This window comes from Salmo trutta, chromosome 40, assembly GCF_901001165.1.
Source record: "Salmo trutta chromosome 40, fSalTru1.1, whole genome shotgun sequence".
In the NCBI taxonomy this organism is placed as follows: Eukaryota; Metazoa; Chordata; class Actinopteri; order Salmoniformes; family Salmonidae; genus Salmo; species Salmo trutta.
In genome coordinates, this window is record NC_042996.1 from 8,129,862 (window position 1) to 8,156,026 (window position 26,165).

The 26,165-nt window shown below is 43.5% G+C and overlaps 1 protein-coding gene across 2 annotated transcripts in view; it reads left to right on the forward strand.

Annotated features, from left to right (window-relative positions):
* The first annotated feature begins 208 nt into the window (after nt 1-208).
* Nucleotides 209-26,165, forward strand: part of LOC115180009 (ras association domain-containing protein 8-like) — a 32,030-nt gene continuing 6,073 nt past the window's right edge. The window contains exons 1-3 of one of the 2 annotated variants that reach the window (XM_029741863.1): nt 209-450; nt 18,817-19,006; nt 22,477-23,414. In XM_029741863.1, the coding sequence (XP_029597723.1) occupies nt 18,871-19,006; nt 22,477-23,414 (1,074 nt within the window). In that variant the 5' untranslated portion in view covers nt 209-450; nt 18,817-18,870. The remainder of the gene's footprint in view (nt 451-18,816; nt 19,007-22,476; nt 23,415-26,165) is intronic. The other variant, XM_029741864.1, reaches the window with a different exon arrangement.

Sequence of the window (26,165 nt, forward strand, 5' to 3'; positions counted from 1 at the left end):
CTCTCTGATTCAGAGGGGTTGGGCTAAATGCAGAAGACACATTTCAGTTGAAGGCATTCAGTTGTACAACTGACTAGGTATCCCCCTTTCCCTTTATAATTTATTTTTTATATTATACGAGGGACCTTTATTGTGAAGGCTGAAGAAATTTACCCGGAAGTGATACATACTCTGCGGTCCCCTTACAGTTGCCAACATTACACAAAAAGGAGCAGGAATCAGATGTCCTACAACGGATTGCACAGTAAACACGCGTGGATATGCAGAGCGTAAACTTTAATTAGGTAGCCTATTTGCACAATATATAAACCTTTGGATTATGCAATAAAATAACCTGCCGAGAACAATTATATATCACCGGATTGAATGCCTGAGCGTATTCAGAGTGGGACCAGAGAAAGAGGGGAGCTTCTCATACACTTTTAGCCGGAGGACTGCGGCTGGAAAGAGGTAAATGGATTTTGCAATAGGCGCAGCCAATGCTTGACGCCTTCGCAGTACAGCGTTAAGAGCAAAAAAAGAGCCTACCATAACTCAAGTATGATGGTGCTTATACCAGGAAATGTAAAATTGCCTGTGGTATAGCCAATGCATTTTCATTCTTCATTCTCATTCTAATTTAATTCATCTATGTTATTTCTACCAAGAGAAATACACCCACATACATGTTGTGTGGCCTCAAATATTAAGTTTGGGTTCCCAAAAAAAGAGTCTGATCATATAGAAAATACTGCTAAATGGGATTAGGGACATTTTCCCTAATTTACTAGCCTATGGATGTAGGGCCCCCTTGAGTAGGGCCCCCTTGAGTAGGCTCCCCCTGAGTAGGCTATGTGACCAAAACAAATCTCTGGACAGGTTGCAGAGAGAATACCTTGCCACTTTGAATGTCAATACAATTTGGATTAATAAGAAAAAGTGTGTGTGTGTGTGTGTGTGTGTGTGTGTGTGTGTGTGTGTGTGTGGTCACTACTGTAACTCGCTTCAACGTGTCAACAGGACCTGAAAATGACTATATATATATATATATATATATATATATATATATTAAACATTGGTGAGCAATTTTTTTATTTTCTTATAAATGTGTCCAACAACTAGAAATCTTGTATAATGCTCCAGCCTGTGTAATGCTCCAGCCTGTGTAATGCTCCAGCCTGTGTAATGCTCCAGCCTGTGTAATGCTCCAGCCTGTGTAATGCTCCAGCCTGTGTAATGCTCCAGCCTGTGTAATGCTCCAGCCTGTGTAATGCTCCAGCCTGTGTAATGCTCCAGCCTGTGTAATGCTCCAGCCTGTGTAATGCTCCAGCCTGTATAATGCTCCAGCCTGTGTAATGCTCCAGCCTGTGTAATGCTCCAGCCTGTGTAATGCTCCAGCCTGTGTAATGCTCCAGCCTGTGTAATGCTCCAGCCTGTATAATGCTCCAGCCTGTGTAATGCTCCAGCCTGTGTAATGCTCCAGCCTGTATAATGCTCCAGCCTGTATGGTAATGCTCAGCCTGTAGCTCCAGCCTGTGTAATGTAATGCTCCAGCCTGTGTAATGCTCCAGCCTGTGTAATGCTCCAGCCTGTGTAATGCTCCAGCCTGTGTAATGCTCCAGCCTGTGTAATGCTCCAGCCTGTGTAATGCTCCAGCCTGTGTAATGCTCCAGCCTGTGTAATGCCTCCAGCCTGTTGTATGCTCAGCCTGTGTAATGCTCCAGCCTGTGTAATGCTCCAGCCTGTGTAATGCTCCAGCCTGTGTAATGCTCCAGCCTGTGTAATGCTCCAGCCTGTGTAATGCTCCAGCCTGTGTAATGCTCCAGCCTGTGTAATGCTCCAGCCTGTGTAATGCTCCAGCCTGTGTAATGCTCCAGCCTGTATAATGCTCCAGCCTGTGTAATGCTCCAGCCTGTGTAATGCTCCAGCCTGTATAATGCTCCAGCCTGTGTAATGCTCCAGCCTGTGTAATGCTCCAGCCTGTGTAATGCTCCAGCCTGTGTAATGCTCCAGCCTGTGTAATGCTCCAGCCTGTGTAATGCTCCAGCCTATGTAATGCTCCAGCCTGTGTAATGCTCCAGCCTGTGTAATGCTCCAGCCTGTGTAATGCTCCAGCCTGTGTAATGCTCCAGCCTGTGTAATGCTCCAGCCTGTGTAATGCTCCAGCCTGTGTAATGCTCCAGCCTGTGTAATGCTCCAGCCTGTGTAATGCTCCAGCCTGTGTAATGCTCCAGCCTGTGTAATGCTCCAGCCTGTGTAATGCTCCAGCCTGTGTAATGCTCCAGCCTGTGTAATGCTCCAGCCTGTGTAATGCTCCAGCCTGTGTAATGCTCCAGCCTGTGTAATGCTCCAGCCTGTGTAATGCTCCAGCCTGTGTAATGCTCCAGCCTGTGTAATGCTCCAGCCTGTGTAATGCTCCAGCCTGTGTAATGCTCCAGCCTGTGTAATGCTCCAGCCTGTGTAATGCTCCAGCCTGTGTAATGCTCCAGCCTGTGTAATGCTCCAGCCTGTGTAATGCTCCAGCCTGTGTAATGCTCCAGCCTGTGTAATGCTCCAGCCTGTGTAATGCTCCAGCCTGTGTAATGCTCCAGCCTGTGTAATGCTCCAGCCTGTGTAATGCTCCAGCCTGTGTAATGCTCCAGCCTGTGTAATGCTCCAGCCTGTGTAATGCTCCAGCCTGTGTAATGCTCCAGCCTGTGTAATGCTCCAGCCTGTGTAATGCTCCAGCCTGTGTGTAATGCTCCAGCCTGTGTAATGCTCCAGCCTGTGTAATGCTCCAGCCTGTGTAATGCTCCAGCCTGTGTAATGCTCCAGCCTGTGTAATGCTCCAGCCTGTGTAATGCTCCAGCCTGTGTAATGCTCCAGCCTGTGTAATGCTCCAGCCTGTGTAATGCTCCAGCCTGTGTAATGCTCCAGCCTGTGTAATGCTCCAGCCTGTGTGAAAGTTGTGTGACACAAGGGGTTGGATTCAAACCTGTCATCATGTTCATGCAATAGGCTTTTTCAATGACAGTACTGTGCCATAACATTCATGCTCTCTCCCCAAACTGGAAGCATCTATGTTGAAAATAATCTACAGTGCCTTCACAAAGTATTCACACCCCCTTGACTTGTCCGCATTTTGTTGTGTGACAGCCTGATTTTAAAATGGATTCATTTGAGATTGTGTGTCACTGGCCTATGCGCAATACCCCATAATGTCAGGGGAATTATGTTTTCAGACATTTTTACTAAATAATAAAAAATGAAAAGCTGAAATGTCTTGTCAGCAGTAAAAATGTGTTTAACAAGTCACATAAGTTGCATGGACTCACTCTGTGTTCGATAATAGTGGTTATCATTACTTTTGAAGGATTACCTCATCTCTGTACCCCACACATACAATTATCTGTAAGGACCCTCAGTTGAGCAGTGAATTTCAAACACAGATTCAATCACAAAGACCAGGGAGGTTTTCCAATGCCTCGCAAAGTGCACGTAATGGTAGAAGGAAATAATAAAAAAGCAGACATTTAATATCCCTTTGAGCATGGTGAAGTTTTTATTTAAACTTTGGATGGTGTATCAATACACCAGTCACTACAAAGATGCAGGCGTCCTTCCTAACTCAGCTGCTGGAGAGGAAGGAAACCACGAGGCCTGTGATTGAAAACTGAGGATGGTTCGACATTACTCCACAATATTAACCTAAATGACAGAGTGGGAAAAGGAAGCCTCTACAGAATACAAATATTCAAAAACATGCATCCTGTTTGCAATAAGGCACTAAAGTAAAACTGCAAAAAAAAACGAAATAACCTAACTTTATGTACTGAATAGAAAGTGTTATGTTTTGGGCAAATCCAACACATTGAGTACCACTCTTCATATTTTCAAGCATGGTGTTGGCTGCATCATGTTATGGGTATGCTTGTCATCAGCAAGGAATAGGGAGTTTTTTAGGATATAAAAATAAATAACGGAATAGAGCTAAACTCAACCAGGTTTTCCTCTTGGATTTTGCCTAAGTCTGCTTTCCACCAGACACTGTGAGACAAATTCACATATCAGCAGGACAATGACCTAAAACACAAGGCCAAATATACACGGGTTGTTTACTAAGACGACGTTGAATGTTCCTGAGTGGCCTAGTTCCAGATTTGACATAAAACGTCTTGAAAATCAATGGCAAGACTTGACAATTGCTGTCTAGCAATGATCAACAACCAATTTGACAGAACTTGAAGAATATTGTACAATTGAGGTTTGCAAAGCTCTTGGAGAAAGACTAAATTGTAATCGCTGCCAAAGGTGATTCTACAAAGTATTGACTCTGCTGTGAATACTTACATAAATGTTTTATATTTCATTTTCAATACATTTGCAAAAATGTCTAAAAACATGTTTTCACTTTGTCATTATTTTTTGTGTGTGTTTTATTGTGTGTAGATGGGTGAAAAACAACAACAATTTAATCAATTTTGAACTGTAACACAACAAAATGTGGAATAAGTTAAGGGGTGTGAATACTTTCTGGATGCACTGTAAATGCCTTTCTTTCATTGACCCCTAATATTCTGAACCTATTTTATACATGTATTGAGTCTGTCAATTCTTATTTACAATGACGGCCTACCCTGGACGATGCTGGGCCAATTGACTCAGGGGTGTGAATACTTATGTAAATTAGATATTCCTGTATTTAATTTTCAATGCATTTGCAAACATAATAATGTAGAAGGTCAGGGGGGAAATCTATTTAATCCATTTTGAATTCAGGCTGTATCACATCAGTGTGGAATAAGTCAATTGGTATGAATACTTCTGAAGGCACCTATTTTATGTGACGGTGGTGAAAAAACATAAGCATAAGTGCTGCTTGTTTGAATTGAACTTTCCGTCTCATTTATTTGTTTGATGTGGCAGTTATATTTTCTGCTGACTGTTTGTCTAACAAGTTGGAGTCTGAGTCCCTATTGAGGTTCTTGCCAAGGACATTTAGAGTAGCACTTTATTTCATGGTACATAAGTTACCAGGTATTTACTGAAAAGTTACAGGGTACAATGGTAATCACACAATGAAAATAACCAATTAATTGTTTGTTTCTTTGGGATTCATTTGAACAGGTACCACTAGGCACCATTAGATACCATGCCATGTTGTTACCAGTTATTTACCAGAAAGTACACATTGTTACTACATATATACATACCGGTAATTTCCTATTAAAGCAGCAGAAGTAGTAGGCCTATCGTAAAATAAAGAACCACTGAAAATAGAACTACAAGTTGTAAAAGGGACAGCAGAAGTTTCAGAAAAGTTTCAGTTTGCTCTTACGATTTAAAACATTCCAGAGGGCCTCCTGAGTGGCGCAGTGATCTAAGGCACTGCATCACACTGCATCACACTGCATCACACTGCTAGCTGTGCCACTAGAGATTCTGGGTTCGAGCCCAGGCTCTGTCGTAGCCGGTCGCGACCGGGAGACCCATGCGCACAATTGGCCCAGCGTCGTTCAGATTAGAGGAGGGTTTGCCCGGCAGGGATGTCCTTGTCCCATCGCGCACTAGCGACTTCTGTGGCGGGCCGGGTGCAGTGCACGCTGACACGGTAGCCGGGTGCACGGTGTTTCCTCCGACACGTTGGTGCGGCTGGCTTCCGGGTTAAGTGGGCATTGTGTCAAGAAGCAGTGAGGCTTGGTTGGGTTGTGTTTAAGAGGACGCACGGCTCTCGACCTTTGCCTCTCCCGAGTCTGTACGGGAGTTGCAGCGATGAGACAAGACTGTAACTACCAATTGGACATCATGAAATTGAGTAGAAAAAGGAGTATAAGTTAATAAAATAAATAAATATAAAAATGTCATAAAATAAATAAATATATTTTGGTTTGGTTATTTTGCCCTTCAAGTGAACATCCAGCTACAGGATGATTTACATGGTATGACAATGTACAATCAAACACAGACAATCCACTGAACTCAAGCAGACTACTGTAAGTGCCAACACGTGTTTGTACTGTCACTGACACACTTCCATGCACTTTTCTCCTCACATCAATACACTGTCCGTGTATGGGGCTGTGTTAGACGTGAATTTACATTGTGTGACGGTTCAAAGCTCTTTTAGGATTGATACTAATCTGTGAGGTGAAGGACTGTGAGACTGCTTGTAGCACAGCCGGTGAACAACACAAACACAGGTTTTATGGAATCCCTGTTAATGGTGACACCAGATGAGTGGCATCACAGGAAATGAGGCATTGTTGGTGTTATACAGGTGGATTTGCTGAATGTTATCAGCAGTGATTAAATATTCCAGTTTGCCAATAAAATACTGGGAAGAGGTGAACGGAGGCATACAGTACAGCTGGAATGAAACAACACTAGAAAACGTCCTTTGCTAAACCTAGAAGAGCAGACCAGCTTTGGGGATGAAGTACTTTTTATACTGTGTCTTTTAGCTAAAACAAATGTTAATTATCAGAGGGTCCAACATCTTTGAGGGATTACCAGGGTTGTACAGTGGGTGGGGCAGAAACAGTTGTTTTCAGGCAGCTTCAGACATCAAGAGAGACCAGGATTTACTCCCCCGCGCTGTAGGCCTCCTCTTCCCCCTGCGGGGAGACTGAGCATGTTTCTCCAGAGTCGTGGATCTTATTTTATTGTTAGAGTATATACACTGGGCTGTAATTACAGGTGGCCTACCAGAACCCACAGTTGGAATTAAAGTTCATCCTTGAAATAAACCAAAGGAATGAGGACTACTTTTTAACAACATACATGGAAAATGTGACAAAAACACATTTACTTGAAGTACAGTGCAGATGCAAAGTTTGGTAACAGAATGACTGTTTGTGCTGTCTGTCATTCTGTTACCAAACATTGCATCTGTACTGTTCTTCAAGTAAATGTGTTTTTGTAAAATGTTCAGTGGAAATTGTTAAAAGTAGTCCTTGTGCATAGAATTGTATGTTTCGTTTAACTTTGCAATCATTGGTTTTTGTTTGGCATACATTTTAAAGTGAAAATTGCACAAGGGCTAAAACTCCTCTCTGTCGAGCATAGCTGGGGGGTTTTTGGAAGGTTGCACATGTTTAGGGCTCATTGTTTTTGGATGAAACTATTTTTTTAAAGGTAAAGGGTACACACTCCATATAGAAACTAATTATTAGCTAAGCTAGTTATTATTTCAACTAGTGTGTCTTGAGGGTCTACACATCAGGTCTTAATTAGTCTGTGAAAGGCCAAGGTGGAAAACCCGGCATATACTGCGGTCCTCTAGCCAGACAGGAGTTATGTACCCCTGCCTCTCAACCATTGCATGGAATCTCTGATCTAGATGCTGTTATACAGTAGCACAAATTGCTAGCCTACTTGAAATCCTCCTCATACAATAAGCTCACAATTGTGGCCTAGGACAGTGTTTCCCAAACTCGGTCCTGGAGCCCTCTGGGTGCACGTTTTGTTTTTTGACCTAGCACTACACAGCTGATTCAAATTGTTAGCCTAGATTCACAAGTATCTGTAAGGTCCCTCAGTCATGCAGTGAATTTCAAACACAGATTCAATCACAAAGACCAGGGAGGTTTTCCGATAGCTTGCAAAAGTGTTGAATGCGTTCCACAGAGATGGTGGCCCATGTTGACTCCAATGCATCCCACAGTTGAGTCAAGTTGGCTGGAAGACCTTTGGGTGGTGGACCATTCTTGATACACACAGGAAACTGTTGCGTGTGAAAAACCCAGCAGCGTTGCAGTTCTTGACACACTCAAACCAGTGCGCCTTGCCCATTCACCCTCTGAATGGCACACACACAATCCATGTCTCAATTGTCTCAAGGCTTAAAAATCCTTCTTTATCCTTTCTCCTCCTTCATCTACAGGGATTGAAGTGGATTTAACAGTTAATCAATAAGGGATCATAGCTTTCACCTGGATTCACCTGGTCAGTCTGTGTAATGGAAAGAGCAGGTGTTCCTAATGTTTCGTACATTCCGTTAAATATTGAGCGCCTTGTTACACCAGTTACTAAAAGAACTATTGAGAACCCAGATGAACTTGTGAAAACACATGACAGATTGCACGCTATGGCTTGTTTACTACTACTTGGCTTTCTCTGTCCCTGTTGTTAACATAAGCTCCTCTTACAGGGTTAACAGCTTATTGCTCTCCCCAAGCTGCTTATGTTCAACCTTTGAGGCTCCACATTTTCTCACTAGGAGCGATGCAGTGGAAGATGATTAGGTGCGCCATCCTGAGTGATGGGATTTTAAGCATGTGACCAACATGTGTCATAGTTCACTATTCCTATTTGTTAAGGTTGGCCTTAGAACTGGAAAAGGCGGCTGTGTATTTATAAAAAAAAAAAACGTTATGAACCAAACATGCAGATTCAAACATCTATTTTGTTTTTACGCTGGTATTGTCATCAGTAGTGGAAGATATGGTTTTGATAATGTCTGCCGACTACAGTAGACCACCAGACTGTTGTATAAGTAACAGCATCAGTTGAAGGCACATTTTGTGTTTTAATCTGAAGATACTTCATATCGTGTCCTGTTGAACTACCCCTGGCCTCCTGAAATTGAGATTAATTCGAAGCTGCAGTCTTTCCCTTCAATTACTCCATGAGGCACTAATCCTGCAACCCCCCCTTCAGAGCAGACTAAGTTAGATCTTGACAGCCACACTTGGTCATGTGGGACTCTACCATGTGTCTCTTCTTTTGTACTGAACCCTTCCAAAACATAAGGTTCTAAGTATGTGCTTTGGTTATAATTTGAGGCAAATATTCCAATATTCAGGTAAAGTCATCTAGTAAATCTGGCCAAGCAAGACTAGCCAGTACCACCCTGTCAGTCCAACTACGCAACACTTGAGTGAGCTCATTCACGCATCCCTCATCCACCTCTACGCAGACGACACCATTCTGTATACATCTGGCCCTTCTTTGGACACTGTGTTAACTAACCTCCAAACGAGCTTCAATGCCATACAACACTTCTTCTGTGGCCTCCAACTGCTCTTAAACGCTAGCAAAACCAAATGCATGCTTTTCAACCGTTCGCTGCCCGCACCCGCCCGCCCGACTAGCATCACTACTCTGGACGGTTCTGACCTAGAATACGTGGACAACTACAAATACCTAGGTGTCTGGCTAGACTGTAAACTCTCCTTCCAGACTCATATCAAACATCTCCAATCCAAAATCAAATCTAGAATCAGCTGTCTATTTTGCAACAAAGCCTCCTTCACTCACGCCGCCAAACTTACCCTAGTAAAACTGACTATCCTACCGATCCTCGACTTTGGCGATGTCATCTACAAAATAGCTTCCAATACTCTACTCAGCAAACTGGATGCAGTCTATCACAGTGCCATCCGTTTTGTTACCAAAGCCCCTTATTCCACCCACCACGGCGACCTATATGCTCTAGTCGGCTGGCCATCCTACATATTCGTCGCCAGACCCACTGGCTCCAGGTCATCTACAAGTCTATGCTAGGTAAAGCTCCGCCTTATCTCAGCTCACTGATCACGATAACAACACACTGGTCATCCACAAAGCCAAAACCTCTTTTGCCGCCTTTCCTTCCAGTTCTCTGCTGCCAGTGACTGGAACGAATTGCAAAAATCGCTAAAACTGGAGACTTACATTTCCCTCACTAACTTTAAACATCAGCTATTTGAGCAGCTAACCGATTGCTGTACATCTGTAAATAGCCCATTGTTAGGGTTGAACTGGCTATTTGTATGCATAACTTATATAATATACCGGGGAAGCTATGTTACAATGTTGAAGACAAGAAGAACTACAACCGGCAACAGGAAGTGCGTCACGACGCTGGGATCAGCCTACACGCCGACGACAGGAGGAGCAAGTTTAAACCACGCTCCTCCTCCCTCGGACAGGCCAGCATTGAGCGGGAAATATCTCTCAGTATAAAAGAGAGAACAATAGGATGTGCCGCCCTCTTCTTCTGTTTCGCCCTGCGAGGTGTCACAGAGAGACCGTATACGAACCACACATATACCACGCACGTGTTTGCATTAATTAAAGTACAGCTAAATCAGAAGTCACTATGTGCTGACTATTTTGTTCTATTACCAGTAACAAACTGTCGCAACATTAACACCACCCAATCTACCTACCTCATCCCCATATTGTTTTTATTTACTTTGCTGCTCTTTTGCACACCAGTATCACTACTTACACACCATCTGCTCATCATCATCTGCTCATCTATTACTCCAGTGTTAATCTGCTAAATTGTAATTACTTTGCTACTATGGCCTATTTATTGCCATACCTCCTCATGCCATTTGCACACACTGTGTATATAGACTTTATTTTTTTAATATTGTGTTATTGACTGTACGCTTGTTTATTCCATGTAACTCTGTGTTGTTTTTTGTTGCAATGCTTTGCTTTATCTTGGCCAGGTTACAGTTGTAAATGAGAACTTGTTCTCAACTGGCCTACCTGGTTAAATAAAGGTGAAATGAAATAAATAAGATCAAAAAATCCTGTGATCTTTCAAGAAAAGGCCTACTAGGAAAGGCTCATTTATTTTTGGAACTCCTAAAGCCTATATAATGGAATTGATTTGAAAGTTAATCTTGTCCAACTATAGATTAACAGCCAAGTGCTAGAATTTTTCTAGGAGCAGCATTTGCTCAGTCATTTCCAGCACTGAATGAGATCAAGAAATAGACTCTCGCTGTGCCCAGTGAGTCACCACAACGGCGCAGTAAATTATTGCCTCATTAACCACACTCGGTGACTTTAAATGAACTTCTCTGAACTGAGTGTAAGGCTACCAATCTACTGCTAATAATAACCTCCCCTGATTCTAACAAAACTGACACCTCTCTGTGTGGCAAAGTGCATATTGTTTCCTTTTTTTCTCTTCTCACTATGAATTCTTGCCTGCCTTCATTATAAACTGAACCTCCTTAAACTCTGATGACAGTGAGGCATTTGGAACTACTGATCAGACTAGCTGATTCGGTCCAAGGGAGCTGAATTCCTTTCTCCCTTCCTCCATCGCTTTTAAAGGGCACCAGAGAGACCAAAACTGTCTGTTTGGTGACTGACTAAGCTGAAGCTCCCTGTTATATAAGTTTAAAAAAATTCGCTGCTGGAAAGGTAAGTCTAGGCTCAAGTTTCAGGTATTGTGAGAAAGAAATGTCAATCACGTGTTGTAACAAGTGTTGAAAACACCCAGTTTGAGACATTTTGGGAAATCTCTGTGATATAATTCCAGGCAAGACCATCTTAGGAACTCCTCTGCGGAGAGTGGGACAAGTCTGTGGTCCTCCTGCTGAGGGGCTTACCTTTGCAAATGTCACCTGTTGAATATGGCATGTCTTGTGAAGAATGCAACGGTTGGGGATGGAGATATTTGACAAATGACTGACGATGCCGACTGCCAATCAGCAGTCAGCAATACTATCCATTTTACTTCCAGTACAGCACCCTAACATAAATTGTCTGTTTAGGCCTTCTTCTCGCTGTGGTGGAATGAGTCAGGCATTTTACACGTTTTAATTCCAAACCATCTTTGCTTCAAAATGAAATATCACTTCATCCAAGGGATATGTTGAGGTAAAATCTTGACATTTCCAGTTTTTCACACTTGAAAGACTAGCCGCCCACTTTGACATTTCTATTAGCTGTTTCAAAGGACAGAGTTCCCTTGGCTTGGTTTCTGAAGAATGAAGGCATCGTCACCATACCAACAATTAGTATAAAATACAGGCAAAAAATGTTAGCACTATTAGGCTGATAAACTCTCTGCAATGGAGAGCTGGTAAATCTAGAATCCTTAGTTGCTACATCCATTTTTACACTTCTAAATTAAAGATATACAGTGCCTTCAGAAAGTATTCACACCCCTTGACTTTTCCCACATTTTGTTGTGTTACAGCCTGAATTTAACATTTATTAAATTGAGATTTTGTGTCACTGGTCTACATATAATGGTGAAGTTATTAATTACACTTTGGATGGTGTATAAATACACCCAGTCACTACAAAGATACAGGTGTCCTTCCTAACTCAGTTGCTGGAGAGGAAGGAAAGCGCTCAGGGATTTCACCATGAGGCCAACGGTTACTTTAATACAGCTACAGAGTTTTTAATGAGTGTGATCAGAAAAAACTGAGGATGGATCAAAACATTGTAGTTACTCCACAGTCAGTAGTGGTGTGTGTGTAATTCTTTTCTTTTACCTTTATTTAACTAGGCAAGTCAGTTAAGAACAAATTCTTATTTTCAATGACAGCCTTATAACAGTGGGTTAACTGCCTTGTTCAGGGGAAGAACAACAGATGTTTACCTTGTCAGCTCAGGGATTCGATCTTGCAACCTTTTGGTTACTAGTCCAACGCTCTAACCACTAGGCTACCTGCCGCCCCAAATCACTTGGAAAGCCAATAATTGTGTTGTTTGCTTTTTAACCTGTTCGGCCTATATCACGGTCGCAAGGCATATGAACTAAGGCCCAGACAATAAGAAGACACCGGGGTAGAATAAATGAAACCATACCTTTGTTTCATCATAAAACCGGGGAGAAACCTCTGTCTGGTGAAGTCCACAAAGCATATTGCATGTAAAAAACAGTTGCATGGTCAAGCAAGTTGTTTTCCGAAATTTTCAGACTACAACTATTGATTTAGAACCACAGAGAGTTACCGCAAGTTGCAAAGAAAACAGGAGCTGCCTCCACTATTCCATCACCATTTCAACTTCAACATCATCAAATCACCTATGCTTAGTCTAATACAGTGACAACTAAAAGATACTAAAAACTATTTAGTCCAATCAACATAAGATAAATATGATGTGGTTGTCCATGGTTCAGATTGTTTTTGTGTGTGTGCGAGCATGCAAGTAGAAAAAACATGTTGACTCACCCTACTTGTAGAGAAATGCCAATGCCATCCTCCTATTTCATGTTGACGAAACGGTCTATGACTCTGTTATACAGTACATGCATTCATTTTTTGTTGTCCTAGGCTACCTGGCTAAAATGCTTGCTCGCTAGCCTAACTTCCTTTCATGGGCAATGTTAGCTAGTTAACATTAGCCTTCTACATCTAGCTTCATTTTGAACTTCCACCCTCTCAGTCCAGGGGCACAATGTATACATTTATGGTTGGATCAGAATCGCCATTATAATCATTGGCCAGTATGGAGAATTAAGTAAAACCACAAATCCAAATTCCTACCTCCATCAATGGCTAATTTAGGAAAATAACACAAGATGCAACAATTCAAGTTGTTTCTGTCAATGACGAATTTCTCTCGATGCAATACTCTTTCACATAGAACCCTTTTCTACCCTCTGTGGAAAAGGTTCTATGTGGAACCCGAAAGGGTTCTACCTGGAATAAACATGGGTATACCTGGACCCAAAAGGGGTTCTTCAAAGGGTTCTCCTATGGGGACAGCCGAAGAACCCTTTTTTGGTTCTAGATGGCTTTTTTTTTTTTTTTTTTCTAAGAGTGTAGGCGTGAAGTCAAATCCAAACTGGCTTCCTTCACACTTTTTTTTTTTTTGGTGTGCCAGGACCATTTCATATTTGAGCTCACTCAGTTTAGCTCAACGCTGATTGGCTATTATTTTATACTTTTTTCTATCAAGGGAGGCCAAATGCTCGCAGGCTTCCCTTGCATTCAACGCTATGGGCAGCAACAATGTCATACTATTTTTGACCGGACAGATTGCCTACACATACACAGGCAGAGGGGTGCTGTTTCGCTTGCTCGGATCCTTCCTCTGGTGAGATACATTCAGCCTCTTGTGAATTGTAGGAAAGGTATGAAATACAGAGAGACAAAATATACATTATTTTATGTTTTTTTCTAGGTACACTTTTGGGGGAATCCTGACTTCCCTTGGCATCCATGAATACATGCCACTGTCCACAATACTAACTTAATTGACATTGAAAAGAAGGAAATATTCCAAAACATGCATCCTGTTTGGAAAAAAGGCAGTAAATTTATACTGCAATTTACTTTATGTCCTGAATACAAAGTGTTATGTTTGGGGCAAATCCAATACAACACATTACACATTACTGAGTACCACTCTCCATATTTTCAATCATAGTGGTGGCTGCATCATGTTATGGGTTGCTTGTGATCGTTAAGGACAGGTGGTCAGTCCTTGCATCCTTAACTCTATGAATTTGAGAGTGGTTACATTTGTCCAGGCCCATCCCTCAGCTTTTTACCAAAACCGAGGCGGTGTGACACTTTGTTTCAACTGCAGACAATAGCTTTAACAGGGCTCTGTTCGGCCCCTTACAAAAAATACTCACACCAAGACCCCACCAAGCCAGCCCAGGCATCATTCACATTCAGAAAATGTGGCTTCTGTTTTTATTGTCTGTGGCTGTGTTTTTGTCTATGATTCTGCAAATGTGTCTGTGATGTAGGCCAGAGTCAGTGTGTGTGTGTGTGTGTGTGTGTGTGTGTGTGATGAGTATGTAACTGTGACGGTCATCAATTGCTGACGTGGAGTAAAAATGCTGAATTATGTCATTGTGTTCAATGTCATCCGCTGCACCACTTTTCCTCTCCTGTATTGTTTAAAAAATAATAATTACCCAGACAAATCCTGCACTGAGGAACTCTCTTACCTCTAGCTTTGATAAAGAGAGTTTATGCTTATCCATGGTCTAGTCCACTCCACTCTGACCATTATTGTAGAAAAAAACCGTGAAGTGACAGAAAAACATGGATTATTTCCTAATTGCCAGTGAATGTTTGTTCTTTCCCAGGGCTGAGCCAACCAATCCGGTCAGCGTTGTTGGGGCCTTACAAATCTAGGGGCCAGTTGCCATGGCGAGATATTGTTTTCATCCAGTCATGCCAGCACTGCCCATGTGGGCGGTCCCATCGTCAGCATGCTTCTTTGTTTGTGTACCACTTGTTAGAACAACCCCCCTCCTCTGTGAACACATCCTTGGACCCTTTAAAGTTCTCTCTGTAGTGCATTGGTCTATCACTCAGGTTCATCTTGAGTTTTGCCAGTGGAAAATCTGGAATAATATCTGTATTTTATCAACTTTTAATGGATTAGCATAGTATTTGGATTTCCTATTTACTAAAGAAATAACTTGACTTAATAACAGGCAACATCATGATATCAAAGAGCAATTTATTATGTGGCTCAACCACAGCAACTTCCATTCTCTCATTTTCTCTCCTGCGAAGCTTTGCAAAACTGCCAACCTTTCACTCTTCTGTGAGCTTACTGTGCAGCAGAGTCCTTCCCCTCCCCCTGTCTTCAAGGCATGGAGAGAATGCAGGTTGAATAGAGGGCCAGGCTAAAGGGAACCCTAAGTTTAGCTCCAGGTTTTCAGTGGAGGCCAGGCCAGACGGCCACCCTTCTTGGGTAAACTGTAGATACTGTAGCCCCTCAGCTGTCAGGGAAAGCAGGCTTCAGCCATGTGCTCAGACCCTGAGCAGGGAACCACCAAAGACCAAGGAGACCTGCCATCTTTAGGTCATCGTGCTTCACAATCTCTTGCCTAAACTGGCACCATGATTTAGTTATGGTCAAGGTAGGTCTGTACTGAAGAAAAGTCCAGATTTCCCACTCCTGACTGAAAGTGAATTTGGTACCACCAGAATGTAGGTATTAAGGAAAACACACTATCAAATGTTTTATGCATGTAGCTATACTAATTAGTCTGTGTAGTATTCAAACACTGCAAGTGGGCTAAATGACGCTCAAGGCCTCAAGTTTCTCCACTGCCAATTCTGAGGCTGTGCTTGCATCTGGTTGCCTAATGCCCAGCACTAAGTGATAATCTTACGATGGAGGGGCGAATAACTTCAGCACAAATATTCTCATAGATGTGTCCATACCATGTCCTGTTGGTAATTAGGAACATACAATATTGTGTGTATGTGGTCTTTGTTAGTTCAACTTGGGTCAAAACTATGATTGAGTGTCAATTGACATTAAGACAGTAACAGTTGTACTGTATTTGATTAGTGATGTTGTCATCCATTACAGCGTATTTTCCACATTGATGCTAATTGATTATGTATTTCATTGTTTAATAACATCTATTAAGGCATTAGGCATCCAAAGTTACATCAATATTCTGATGAAAGACAGATGTTTTCTACAAAGCCAATTTGAAGAGTTTTCTGAGTCCGATGACATTTATACATGATCCACCAAAGAACCATGACTGTTGATATTCACCCCAAACAAATACTTTGGCATTGAAGAAATAACTTTGATCTAAGTGCTAATTCATACATTTTATAGTCCCTGTGTATGGGTGCTGATGTCAGATGTGAGTGTGAGCCTTACAGGATGAAGGAACAGGCAAAATTGCCAAAGGGGACCAAAATTTGTACCCAGAGGGGGCCCCAGGACCGCGTTTGAAAAACCCTGCTCTAGTGTCTTATTACTTAGTCATATTCCTCTCCTATTAGTGCTACAGTCAATATTGGCAGCCAGCCAATCCCATAGAATCAGAGCATATAAAAAAATATATATACAGCACCAGTCAAAAGTTTGGACACCTACTCATTCAAGAGTTTTTCTTTATTTGTACTATTTTCTACATTGTAGAATAGTAGTGAAGACATCAAAGCTGTGAAATAACACATATGTAGTTCCATATGTGCAGACTGTCAGCTTTAATTTGAGAGCATTTGAATCCATATCGGGTGAATTACAGCACTTTCTGTACATAGTCCCATTTTAGGGGAGCAAAAGTATTGCGACAAATTCACTTATGTGTATTAAAGTATTAGAAAGTTAAGTATTTGTTCCCATATTCATAGCACACAATGACTACATCAAACTTGTGACTCTACACATTTGTTTGATACATTTGCGCTTTGTTTTGCGTTTTAAAAATGTCCCCCCAACATTTTTTGGGAGGACGCCCCGGATCCCCCGTCTACTTCCCCCGCCCAATATGTACACCACAATTTCACCCTTGTGAAGTAATGACATCCTTCATCCTTAGTAGTCAAGCTTCTTTTTCCATCGAGGCTCTCAGTCGAAGAAGGGTGGTTTCAGTTAAACTTAACACGTGACAGATGTTGAGAATAGAGGATGGAGAGAGAATCTCACAGGGAGCTCCTCAGTCTGACACCCAGCCCCTGCCTTCAGAGGTCCTGTGGTTAAAGATTCTATACCCCAATCCATATTTCTCAGTATTCCACAAAGGGTATTTTTTATGATCTTATCAAATGCTTAAGGAATGGAATATATTAGATTGGAAAACCACCAAACCTCTACATTGTATCATATAATCCCATATCCTTACCCCTCTGCCACCCAAAATATAATTTCCATGTGAACGCTTAACACCTGGTAGCCTGCACCTCACTCTCCTACCCCTGGGCTGTGTGCAGCATGGGAATGGCCCTATTAACAGCCAGTTACCAGGCAGCTCTGGCCTGGGGATTCTGCAGTAACAGTCTACAGTTACAAATCACTCTGCCAGTTCCCAGTGCAACACAACACTGCCCCCGGGAGTCCAAAGGCCTGTATACGTAGCGTGGTGCCCCTGAACGGCTAGCTCAGTCAGGGAAGGCCACAGTAACCAGAGACGTCTCGAAGGGATACCCGCGGCAGGATGGTGTCGAACCAGAGGGAACGTGACAGGGAATTGTTGTGTGGCTGGCAGGAGGTGTGATGAAGATGCTTAAAGAGGCAAGGGAGCTGTTGCCGCCTCACGTCATTAGGGAGTTAAGGATCAGAAAGTGGATAATGGGACGAAACGGGAAAACGGATGGCCGTTCCGAGAGAGGGATAAAAATGACGCTTAAACTCCGGGCATCTGTGTTTCCCTGGCCCGGGAGGCTGGCGGTTCAGATCTGCACTGTTGCGTCTGCCTGATGCCTTGCCAGGTCTGTAATGAGTGCCTTTCAGCTAAGGTGCTTGTGTCAGCAGTTTAAAGGGTTCCTCATGCAAGCGACCAGAGAAAGCTTTCCCGTAGGCATTACCAAATATAACCGCCATTGTAAGATAGGGCCTTCGAGACAGACCGACAGACACTGCATTAAACACATTATTCCAATAATTAAATGTGTACCTCAAAACCAGAAACTGCAACTGAACTTCTGTTGAAGTTTCTCCTTCGTCCTTGGTAGTAGCTACAGAGGGACTCCTAAACTAGCTTTAAAGTGCATGTAGTGCAGCAACAGATTCCTAATTGTTGAGAGAGTGCGGTTTTGATTTATAAGCTTTTTTTCTATCCATGTAACCCCCATCGGTTTGGAAATTCAATGCTCTGATTCTATGGGATTGGCTGGCTGCCAATATTGACTGTAGCACTAATGGGAGAGGAATATGACAAATAAATAAGACACTAGAGCAGGGTTTCTCAAACTCGGTCCTGGGGCCCAACCCTGGGTGCACGTTTTGGTTTTTGCCCCAGCACTACACAGCTGATTCAAATAATCAAAGCTTGATGATGGGTTGTTATTGAATCAGCTGTGTAGTGCTGGGGCAAAAACCAAAACGTGCACCCAGGGTTGGGCCCCAGGACCAAGTTTGAGAAACCCTGCACCAGAATAGGTGTGTTATTGTGATTATTGGCACAGCTGCAATGTGGTCAAAGATACGTAGCGATGTTGAGTGGTTTAATTCACATCAATGAACTGGCATCTTCTTTGCTGTCTCATCTCCGTTGTAGTCACCACGAAAGTTGCAATTTCCCAGAACCTCTGATTTGTACATTTTTAAGCTTACTGAGCAAGATGGATAATTTAGCATTGTTTGTGAGTGTCTGTATTTCAGTGTTTGTGTGTGTGCATTTTGGAATACAGTGAACTCACAGAGCTATATAGTAAACCCAGCATTTGACAGTCTCTCTGTTCTATAGAATGCTGGAGAGATCCTGTGTAGCGCCCCCTTGTGTGGATGAGGAATGACGACGCCCCTTCGATGAGAGCCATGGAGCTGAAAGTGTGGGTGGACGGAGTGCAGCGGATCGTATGTGGCGTCACAGAGCTCACCACATGCCAGGAGGTGGTCATCGCCCTAGCCCAGGCCATTGGTGAGTCAATCCATCCTGCAATATTGTCCCAAAAAATTATAATTAAAGAGAGTTCAAGGGATAAATTGAAAATAAGATTCAACTAAAGTAAACTACTGTACCCCTTTAAGCCTTACCACACTTCGTGTGAGAATGGATCCTTTTGCAGGACACACATCCACAGTGCATGCAGCATATTTGACAGTCTGTTTCTGAGAGATGCTAAAGATGGTGTGCACCAAGATTAGAGTTGACTGGGAGTGAACGGAGATTGTGAGAATCAAGATGAACTGTTTTGGGATGATTCATAGATGTCATTGAGATGCTCGCTGAGGAGAAGAGAGAACTACATGATGACTGTATTGTATTCCCATAATGATACCGCTTTTATGTATGAGAAGCTATTACCCCAGCCCACATGTAGAGGCAACAAAATAAGATTGAAAGAAGCTGTCTGTTCCCACCGCTTCTAGGGAGAAATAGCTGTAGAACCAGCATGGAGCCACTTTTAAAGGTTCACCTCTTTTGCATTATGGATATGTATTGAACTGTCTGTGTGAGTATGGCTCAGCCCGACAATACCCTGCTTTCAGTTCATACTGTTTTCATTTCATATTGCTGTCATTTCATACTGCTATCAGTTCATACGGCTGTCATTTCATTTCAAGAGCTGCAAAATCTGGACCCCTACAAATCAGCTGGGCTAGACAATCTGGACCCTCTCTTTCTAAAATTATCCACCGCAACTATTGCAACCCATATTACTAGCCTGTTCAACCTCTCTTTCGTATCGTCTGAGATCCCCAAAGATTGGAAAGCTGCCGCGGTCATCCCCCTCTTCAAAGGGGGAGACACTCTAGACCCAAACTGCTACAGACCTATATATATTCTACCCTGCCTTTCTAAGGTCTTCGAAAGCCAATTTAACAAACAGATCACCGACCATTTCGAATCCCACCGTACCTTCTCCGCTATGCAATCTGGTTTCTGAGCTGGTCATGGGTGCACCTCAGCCACGCTCAAGGTCCTAAACGATATCATAACTGCCATCGATAAAAGAAAATACTGTTCAGCCGTCTTCATCGACCTGGCCAAGGCTTTCAACTCTGTCAATCACCGCATTCAGCAGACTCAACAGCCTTGGTTTCTCAAATGACTGCCTCGCCTGGTTCACCAGCTACTTATCAGATAGAGTTCAGTGTGTCAAATCGGAGGGCCTGTTGTCCGGACCTCTGGCAGTCTCTATGGGGGTGCCACAGGGTTCAATTCTCGGGCCGACTCTTTTCTCTGTATACATCAATAATGTTGCTCTTGCTGCTGGTGATTCTCTGATCCACCTCTACACAGACGACACCATTCTGTATACTTCTGGCCCTTCTTTGGACACTGTGTTAAACCTCCAGATGAGCTTCAATGCCATACAACACTCCTTCCGTGGCCTTCAACTGCTCTTAAATGCAAGTAAAACTAAATGCATGCTCTTCAACCGATCACTGCCTGCACCCGCACACCTGTCTAGCATCACTACTCTGGATGGTTCTGACTTAGAATAAGTGGACAACTACAGATACCTAGGTGTCTGGTTAGACTGTAAACTCTCCTTCCAGACTCACATTAAGCATCTCCAAACCAAAATTAAATCTAGAATCGGCTTCCTATTTCGCAACAAAGCATCCTTCACTCATGCTGCCAAACATACCCTCGTAAAACTGACTATCCTACCGATCCTTGACTTCGGCGATGTCATTTACAAAATAGCCTCCAACACTCTACTCAGCAAATTGGATGTAGTCTACCACAGTGCCATCCATTTTGTCACCAAAGCCCCATATACTACCCACCACTGCGACCTGTATGCTCTCGTTGGCTGGCCCTCACTTCATATTCGTTGCCAAACCCGCTGGCTCCAGTTCATCTATAAGTCCTTGCTAGGTAAAGCCCCACCTTATCTCAGCTCACTGGTCACCATAGCAGCACCCACCCATAGCACGCGCTCTAGCAGGTATATTTCACTGGTCATCCCCAAAGCCAACTCCTACTTTGGCCGCATATCCTTCTAGTTCTCTGCTGCCAATGACTGGAACGAATTGCAAAAATCACTGAAGCTTATATCTCCCTCACTAACTTTAAGCATCAGCTGTCAGAGCAGTTTACCGATCATTGCACCTGTACACAGCCCATCTATAAACAGCCCACCCAACTACCTCATCCCCATATTGTGATTTTCTTTTTCTCCTTTGGACCACAGTATCTCTACTTGCACATTCATCTTCTGCACATCTATCACTCCAGTGTTTAATTGCCTAATTGTAATTATTTCGCCACTATGGCCTAATTATTGCCTTACCTCCCTAATCTTATTACATTTGCACACACTGTATATAGATGTTTTTATATTGTGTTATTGACTGTACGTTTGTTTATCCCATGTGTAACTCTGTTGTTTGTGTCGCACTGCTTTCCTTTGTCTTGGCCAGGTCGCAGTTGTAAATGAGAACTTGTTCTCAACTGGCCTACCTGGTTAAATAAAGGTGAAACTATTTTTTTTTAAATACTGCTGTCATTTCATACTGTTTTCAGTTCATACTGGCACAGTTTTGCACTTGCACTTTGCGCTGCTTAGAACCAAAATTATGTGGAGATGTCATGGTTTACATAGGTCATTTGCTTTTAGAGAAAATACTTGGAGGTCCTAGAGGTAGCATGTAAGAGTTAAATGAATCCATTGGATTTGTACATGCTATTCCATTGTGATCCATGCACAAATACATGATTGTAGGACTAACAGCTAAATGCTGTGTCTTTTCATCAACAGTACAGGAGTTATGGTCCAGGGCCTCTTTTGTATGTGTTCAGTCTTTTGTCTGGCCCTGGGTACTTTGATGTGAAAGGCCTTCAGCCAGATTCAGCTGTAGTGACAACTGTGTTCCTTTCATAAGGGTTCTGCTGTTGAGAGGGGAAAGACTGTGGCTTGTGCTCTTATCTGCCGCAGAACACACACAGATTTGGGTCTGGAGGAATTTTATTGAACCTTACTCCAACCCTAGCATGAATGGGAACTGAACAACTGCTCCTATATTTGAATAGAGAAATCCCTGTTCTTCCTAGAAAAAACAACCCATTACTCTGAAAACTCTGCACAGTGCACACCCACTAAACTGTGTCTGAAAGCAAGTGGGGTAATTGTGAATGGTTCTTCCATAGAGTTTCCGTGTTCTTAGTAGAGTTAAAGAGTTCAGATTAGGGTTGGTGCTGTGTTTCTGAATGAAGCAGGGGATAACAATGGTAGTCAATGGTAGATGATTTCTGTAATCTGCTGCTACTGCAGAGTGTAGTCTAGCTACTGGTCTGTATGTAACTGGTCACCGGCTGGTATGTGGCAAGAAATGGCAAACAACGTTGCCGTGTGACTACTTGGTCATCTAAGCCCAGTTACTTAGTAAAGCTCCAATTAATTAATCTGATCAAATCATTATTTCACTCTTTTGCAGGGCGAACTGGCAGGTACACTTTGATCGAGAGATGGCGGGAGACGGAACGCCACTTGGCCCCGCATGAGAACCCTGTGGTGTCCCTCAACATGTGGGGCCAGTATGCAAGCGACGTGCAGCTGGTTCTCCAGCGCACCGGCCCCTCCCTCAGCGAACGTCCCAACTCCGACGGCACATCCCGTGTGCCCGAGCGCGGCCTCTACCGCCAGAGCCTGCCTCCTCTGGCCAAGCTGCACCCGTCGGCCAATAACTGCTCACTCAAGCGTCGGGAGCACAAACGTAAGTCCCTCACCTTCACGGCTGGTGCCAAGGGCTTGAGGGATATTTTTGGGAAGGGCAGAGATGCCGAGGCCAAGCAGCAGCAGAGAGCACTGAACCAGGGCAGGGGGGTGGTGTCTGTGCCACTCAGTCCAGCCCGGGAGCTGGTGCGCCTGGTCCAGCTGCAGAAGGACAAGCTCCAGCTACTGGAGAGCCGGTTGCAGGGCTGTGAGGCGGAGCTACACGGCTGGGAAAGCGGTGATGGTGGTGTGTGCGTCGAGGGTCAGGAGGATGTCGGCGTGCTGGAGGAGGAGCTGGCACGTCTGGAGCAGCAGCTGCGGAGGAACGAGGTGGAGATGTCCGAGGAGGAGTTCTGGCAGAACGAGCTGCAGATCGAGCAGGAGAGCGAGCGGCAGCTGAGGGAGCAGCTCCAGGAGCTGATTGGACGGGTGCGGGAGTGCGAAGCCCGGCTGGGGGAATACCTGACCCGTATCCACGGCATGGAGGCTGGCCTGGAACAGGAGACTGAGCAGAGCAGGCAGGTGGACGAGGAGGAGACCCGGGCCCAGCTGGGGAAGGTCAGGGCAGAGCTGGAGCAGCAGGTTCAACACAGAGTGCAGCTAGAGAGCAGCTGCAGGGCTGTGGACCGCTCACTGGGACAGTCCAGCAAGAAACTACAGGTGAGCTTTGGTAGAAGGAAAAATGTATAGGAAAACAGTGATTGTACATACAGAAATTCTGCAAAATGTTGGGTTGAAAAATAGGGTTGAAAACAACATTAATTAATTATTGATTGGAAGACACAAACACCTTATGTAAAATGGATGATGGTGATTATACTGTGATGATACCTTTTGCAGAAAAAATTATAATGAAGTAAGACACGTAAGCCCATCTGGAACATATACAGTACCAGTGAAAAGTTTGGACACACCTACTCATTCAAGGCTTTTCTTTATTTTTACTATTTTCTACATTGTAGAATAATAGTGAAGACATCAAAACTATGAAATAATACATATGGAATCATGTAGTAACCAAAAAAAGTGTTTAATAAATTTATATTTGAGATTATTCAAAGTAGCCACCCTTTGCCTTGATGACAGATTTGCACACTCTTGGCATTCTCTCAACCAGCTTCACCTGGAATGCTTTTCCAACAGTCTTGAAGGAGTTCCCACATATGCTGAGCACTTGTTGGCTGCTTTTCCTTCACTCTGCGGTCCAACTCATCCCAAACCATCTCAATTGGGTTGAGGTTGGGTGATCTGATGCAGCACCATCACTCTCCTTGGTCAAATAGCCCTTACACAGCCTGGAGGTGTGTTGGGTCATTGTTCTGTTGAAAAACAAATGATAGTCTCACTAAGCACAAACCAGATGGGATGACGTATCGCTGCAGAATGCTGTGGTAGCCATGCTGGTTAAGTGTGCCTTGAATTCAAAATAAATCACAGACAGTGTCACCAGCAAAGTACCCCCACATCACACCTCCTCCTCCATGCTTCACAGTGGGAACCACACATGCGGAGATCATCCATTCTGCTACTCTGAATCTCACAAAAACACAGCGGTTAGAACCAAAAATCAAAAATTTGGACTCATCAGACCAAAGGACAGATGTACACCGGTCTAACGTCCATTGCTCATGTTTCTTGGCCCAAGCAAGTCTCTTGTTCTTATTGGTGTCCTTTAGGTGTGGTTTCTTTGCAGCAATTCGACCATGAAGGCCTGATTCATGCAGTCACCTCTGAACAGTTGATGTTGAGATGTGTGTTACTTGAACTCTGTGAAGCATTTATTAGGACTGTAATCTGAGGTGCAGTTAACTCTAATGAATTTATCCTCTGCAGCAGAGGTAAATCTGGATCTTCCTTTCCTGTGGTGGTCCTCATGAGAGCCAGTTTCATCATACCGCTTGATGGTTTTTGCGACTGCACTTGAAGAAACTTTAGAAGTTCTTGAACTTTTCCGGATTGACTGACCTTCATGTCTTAAAATAATGATGGACTGTCATTTGCTTATTTGAGCTGTTCTTGCTGTAATATGGACTTGGTCTTTTACCAAATAGGGCTGTCTTCTGTATACCACCCCTACCTTGTCACAACACAACTGACGCATTATTCATTCTAAAAATTCAACAAATTTACTTTTAACAAAGGACACCTGTTAATTGAAATGCATTCTAGGTGACTACCTTATGAAGCTGGTTAAGAGAATGCCAAGAGTGTGCAAAGCTGTTATCAAGGCGAAGGGTGGCTACTTTGAAGAATCTCAACTATAAATGTAACACTTTTTTGGTTACTACAGGATTCATATGTGTTATTTTATAGTTTTGATGTCTTCACTATTATTCTACAATGTAGAAAATAGTAAAAATAAAGAAATACCCTGGAATGAGTTGGTGTGTCCAAACTTTTGACTGGTACTCTATATATCCACTGCTCCAAAAAATAAAGGGAACACTTAAACAACACAATGTAACTCCAAGTCAATCACACTTCTGTGAAATCAAACTGTCCACTTAGGAAACAACACTGATTGACAATAAATTTCACATGCTGTTGTGCAAATAGAATAGACAACAGGTGGAAATTATAGGCAATTAGCAAGACACCCCCAATAAAGGAGTGGTTCTGCAGGTGGTGACCACAGACCACTTCTCAGTTCCTATGCTTCCTGGCTGATGTTTTGGTCACTTTTGAATGCTGGCGGTGCTTTCACTCTAGTGGTAGCATGAGACGGAGTCTACAACCCACACAAGTGGCTCAGGTAGTGCAGCTCATCCAGGATGGCACATCAATGCGAGCTGTGGCAAGAAGGTTTGCTGTGTCTGTCAGTGTAGTGTCCAGAGCATGGAGGCGCTACCAGGAGACAGGCCAGTACATCAGGAGACGTGGAGGAGGCCGTAGGAGGGCAACAACCCAGCAGCAGGACCACTACCTCCGCCTTTGTGCAAGGAGGAGCAGGAGGAGCACTGCCAGAGCCCTGCAAAATGACCTCCAGCAGGCCACAAATGTGCATGTGTCTGCTCAAACGGTCAGAAACAGACTCCATGAGGGTGGTATGAGGGCCCGATGTCCACAGGTGGGGGTTGTGCTTACAGCCCAACACCGTGCAGGACGTTTGGCATTTGCCAGAGAACACCAAGATTGGCAAATTCGCCACTGGCGCCCTGTGCTCTTCACAGATGAAAGCAGGTTCTCACTGAGCACATGTGACAGACGTGACAGAGTCTGGAGACGCCGTGGAGAACGTTCTGCTGCCTGCAACATCCTCCAGCATGACCGGTTTGGCGGTGGGTCAGTCATGGTGTGGGGTGGCATTTCTTTGGGGGGCCGCACAGCCCTCCATGTGCTCACCAGAGGTAGCCTGACTGCCATTAGGTACCGAGATGAGATCCTCAGACCCCGTGAGACCATATGCTGGTG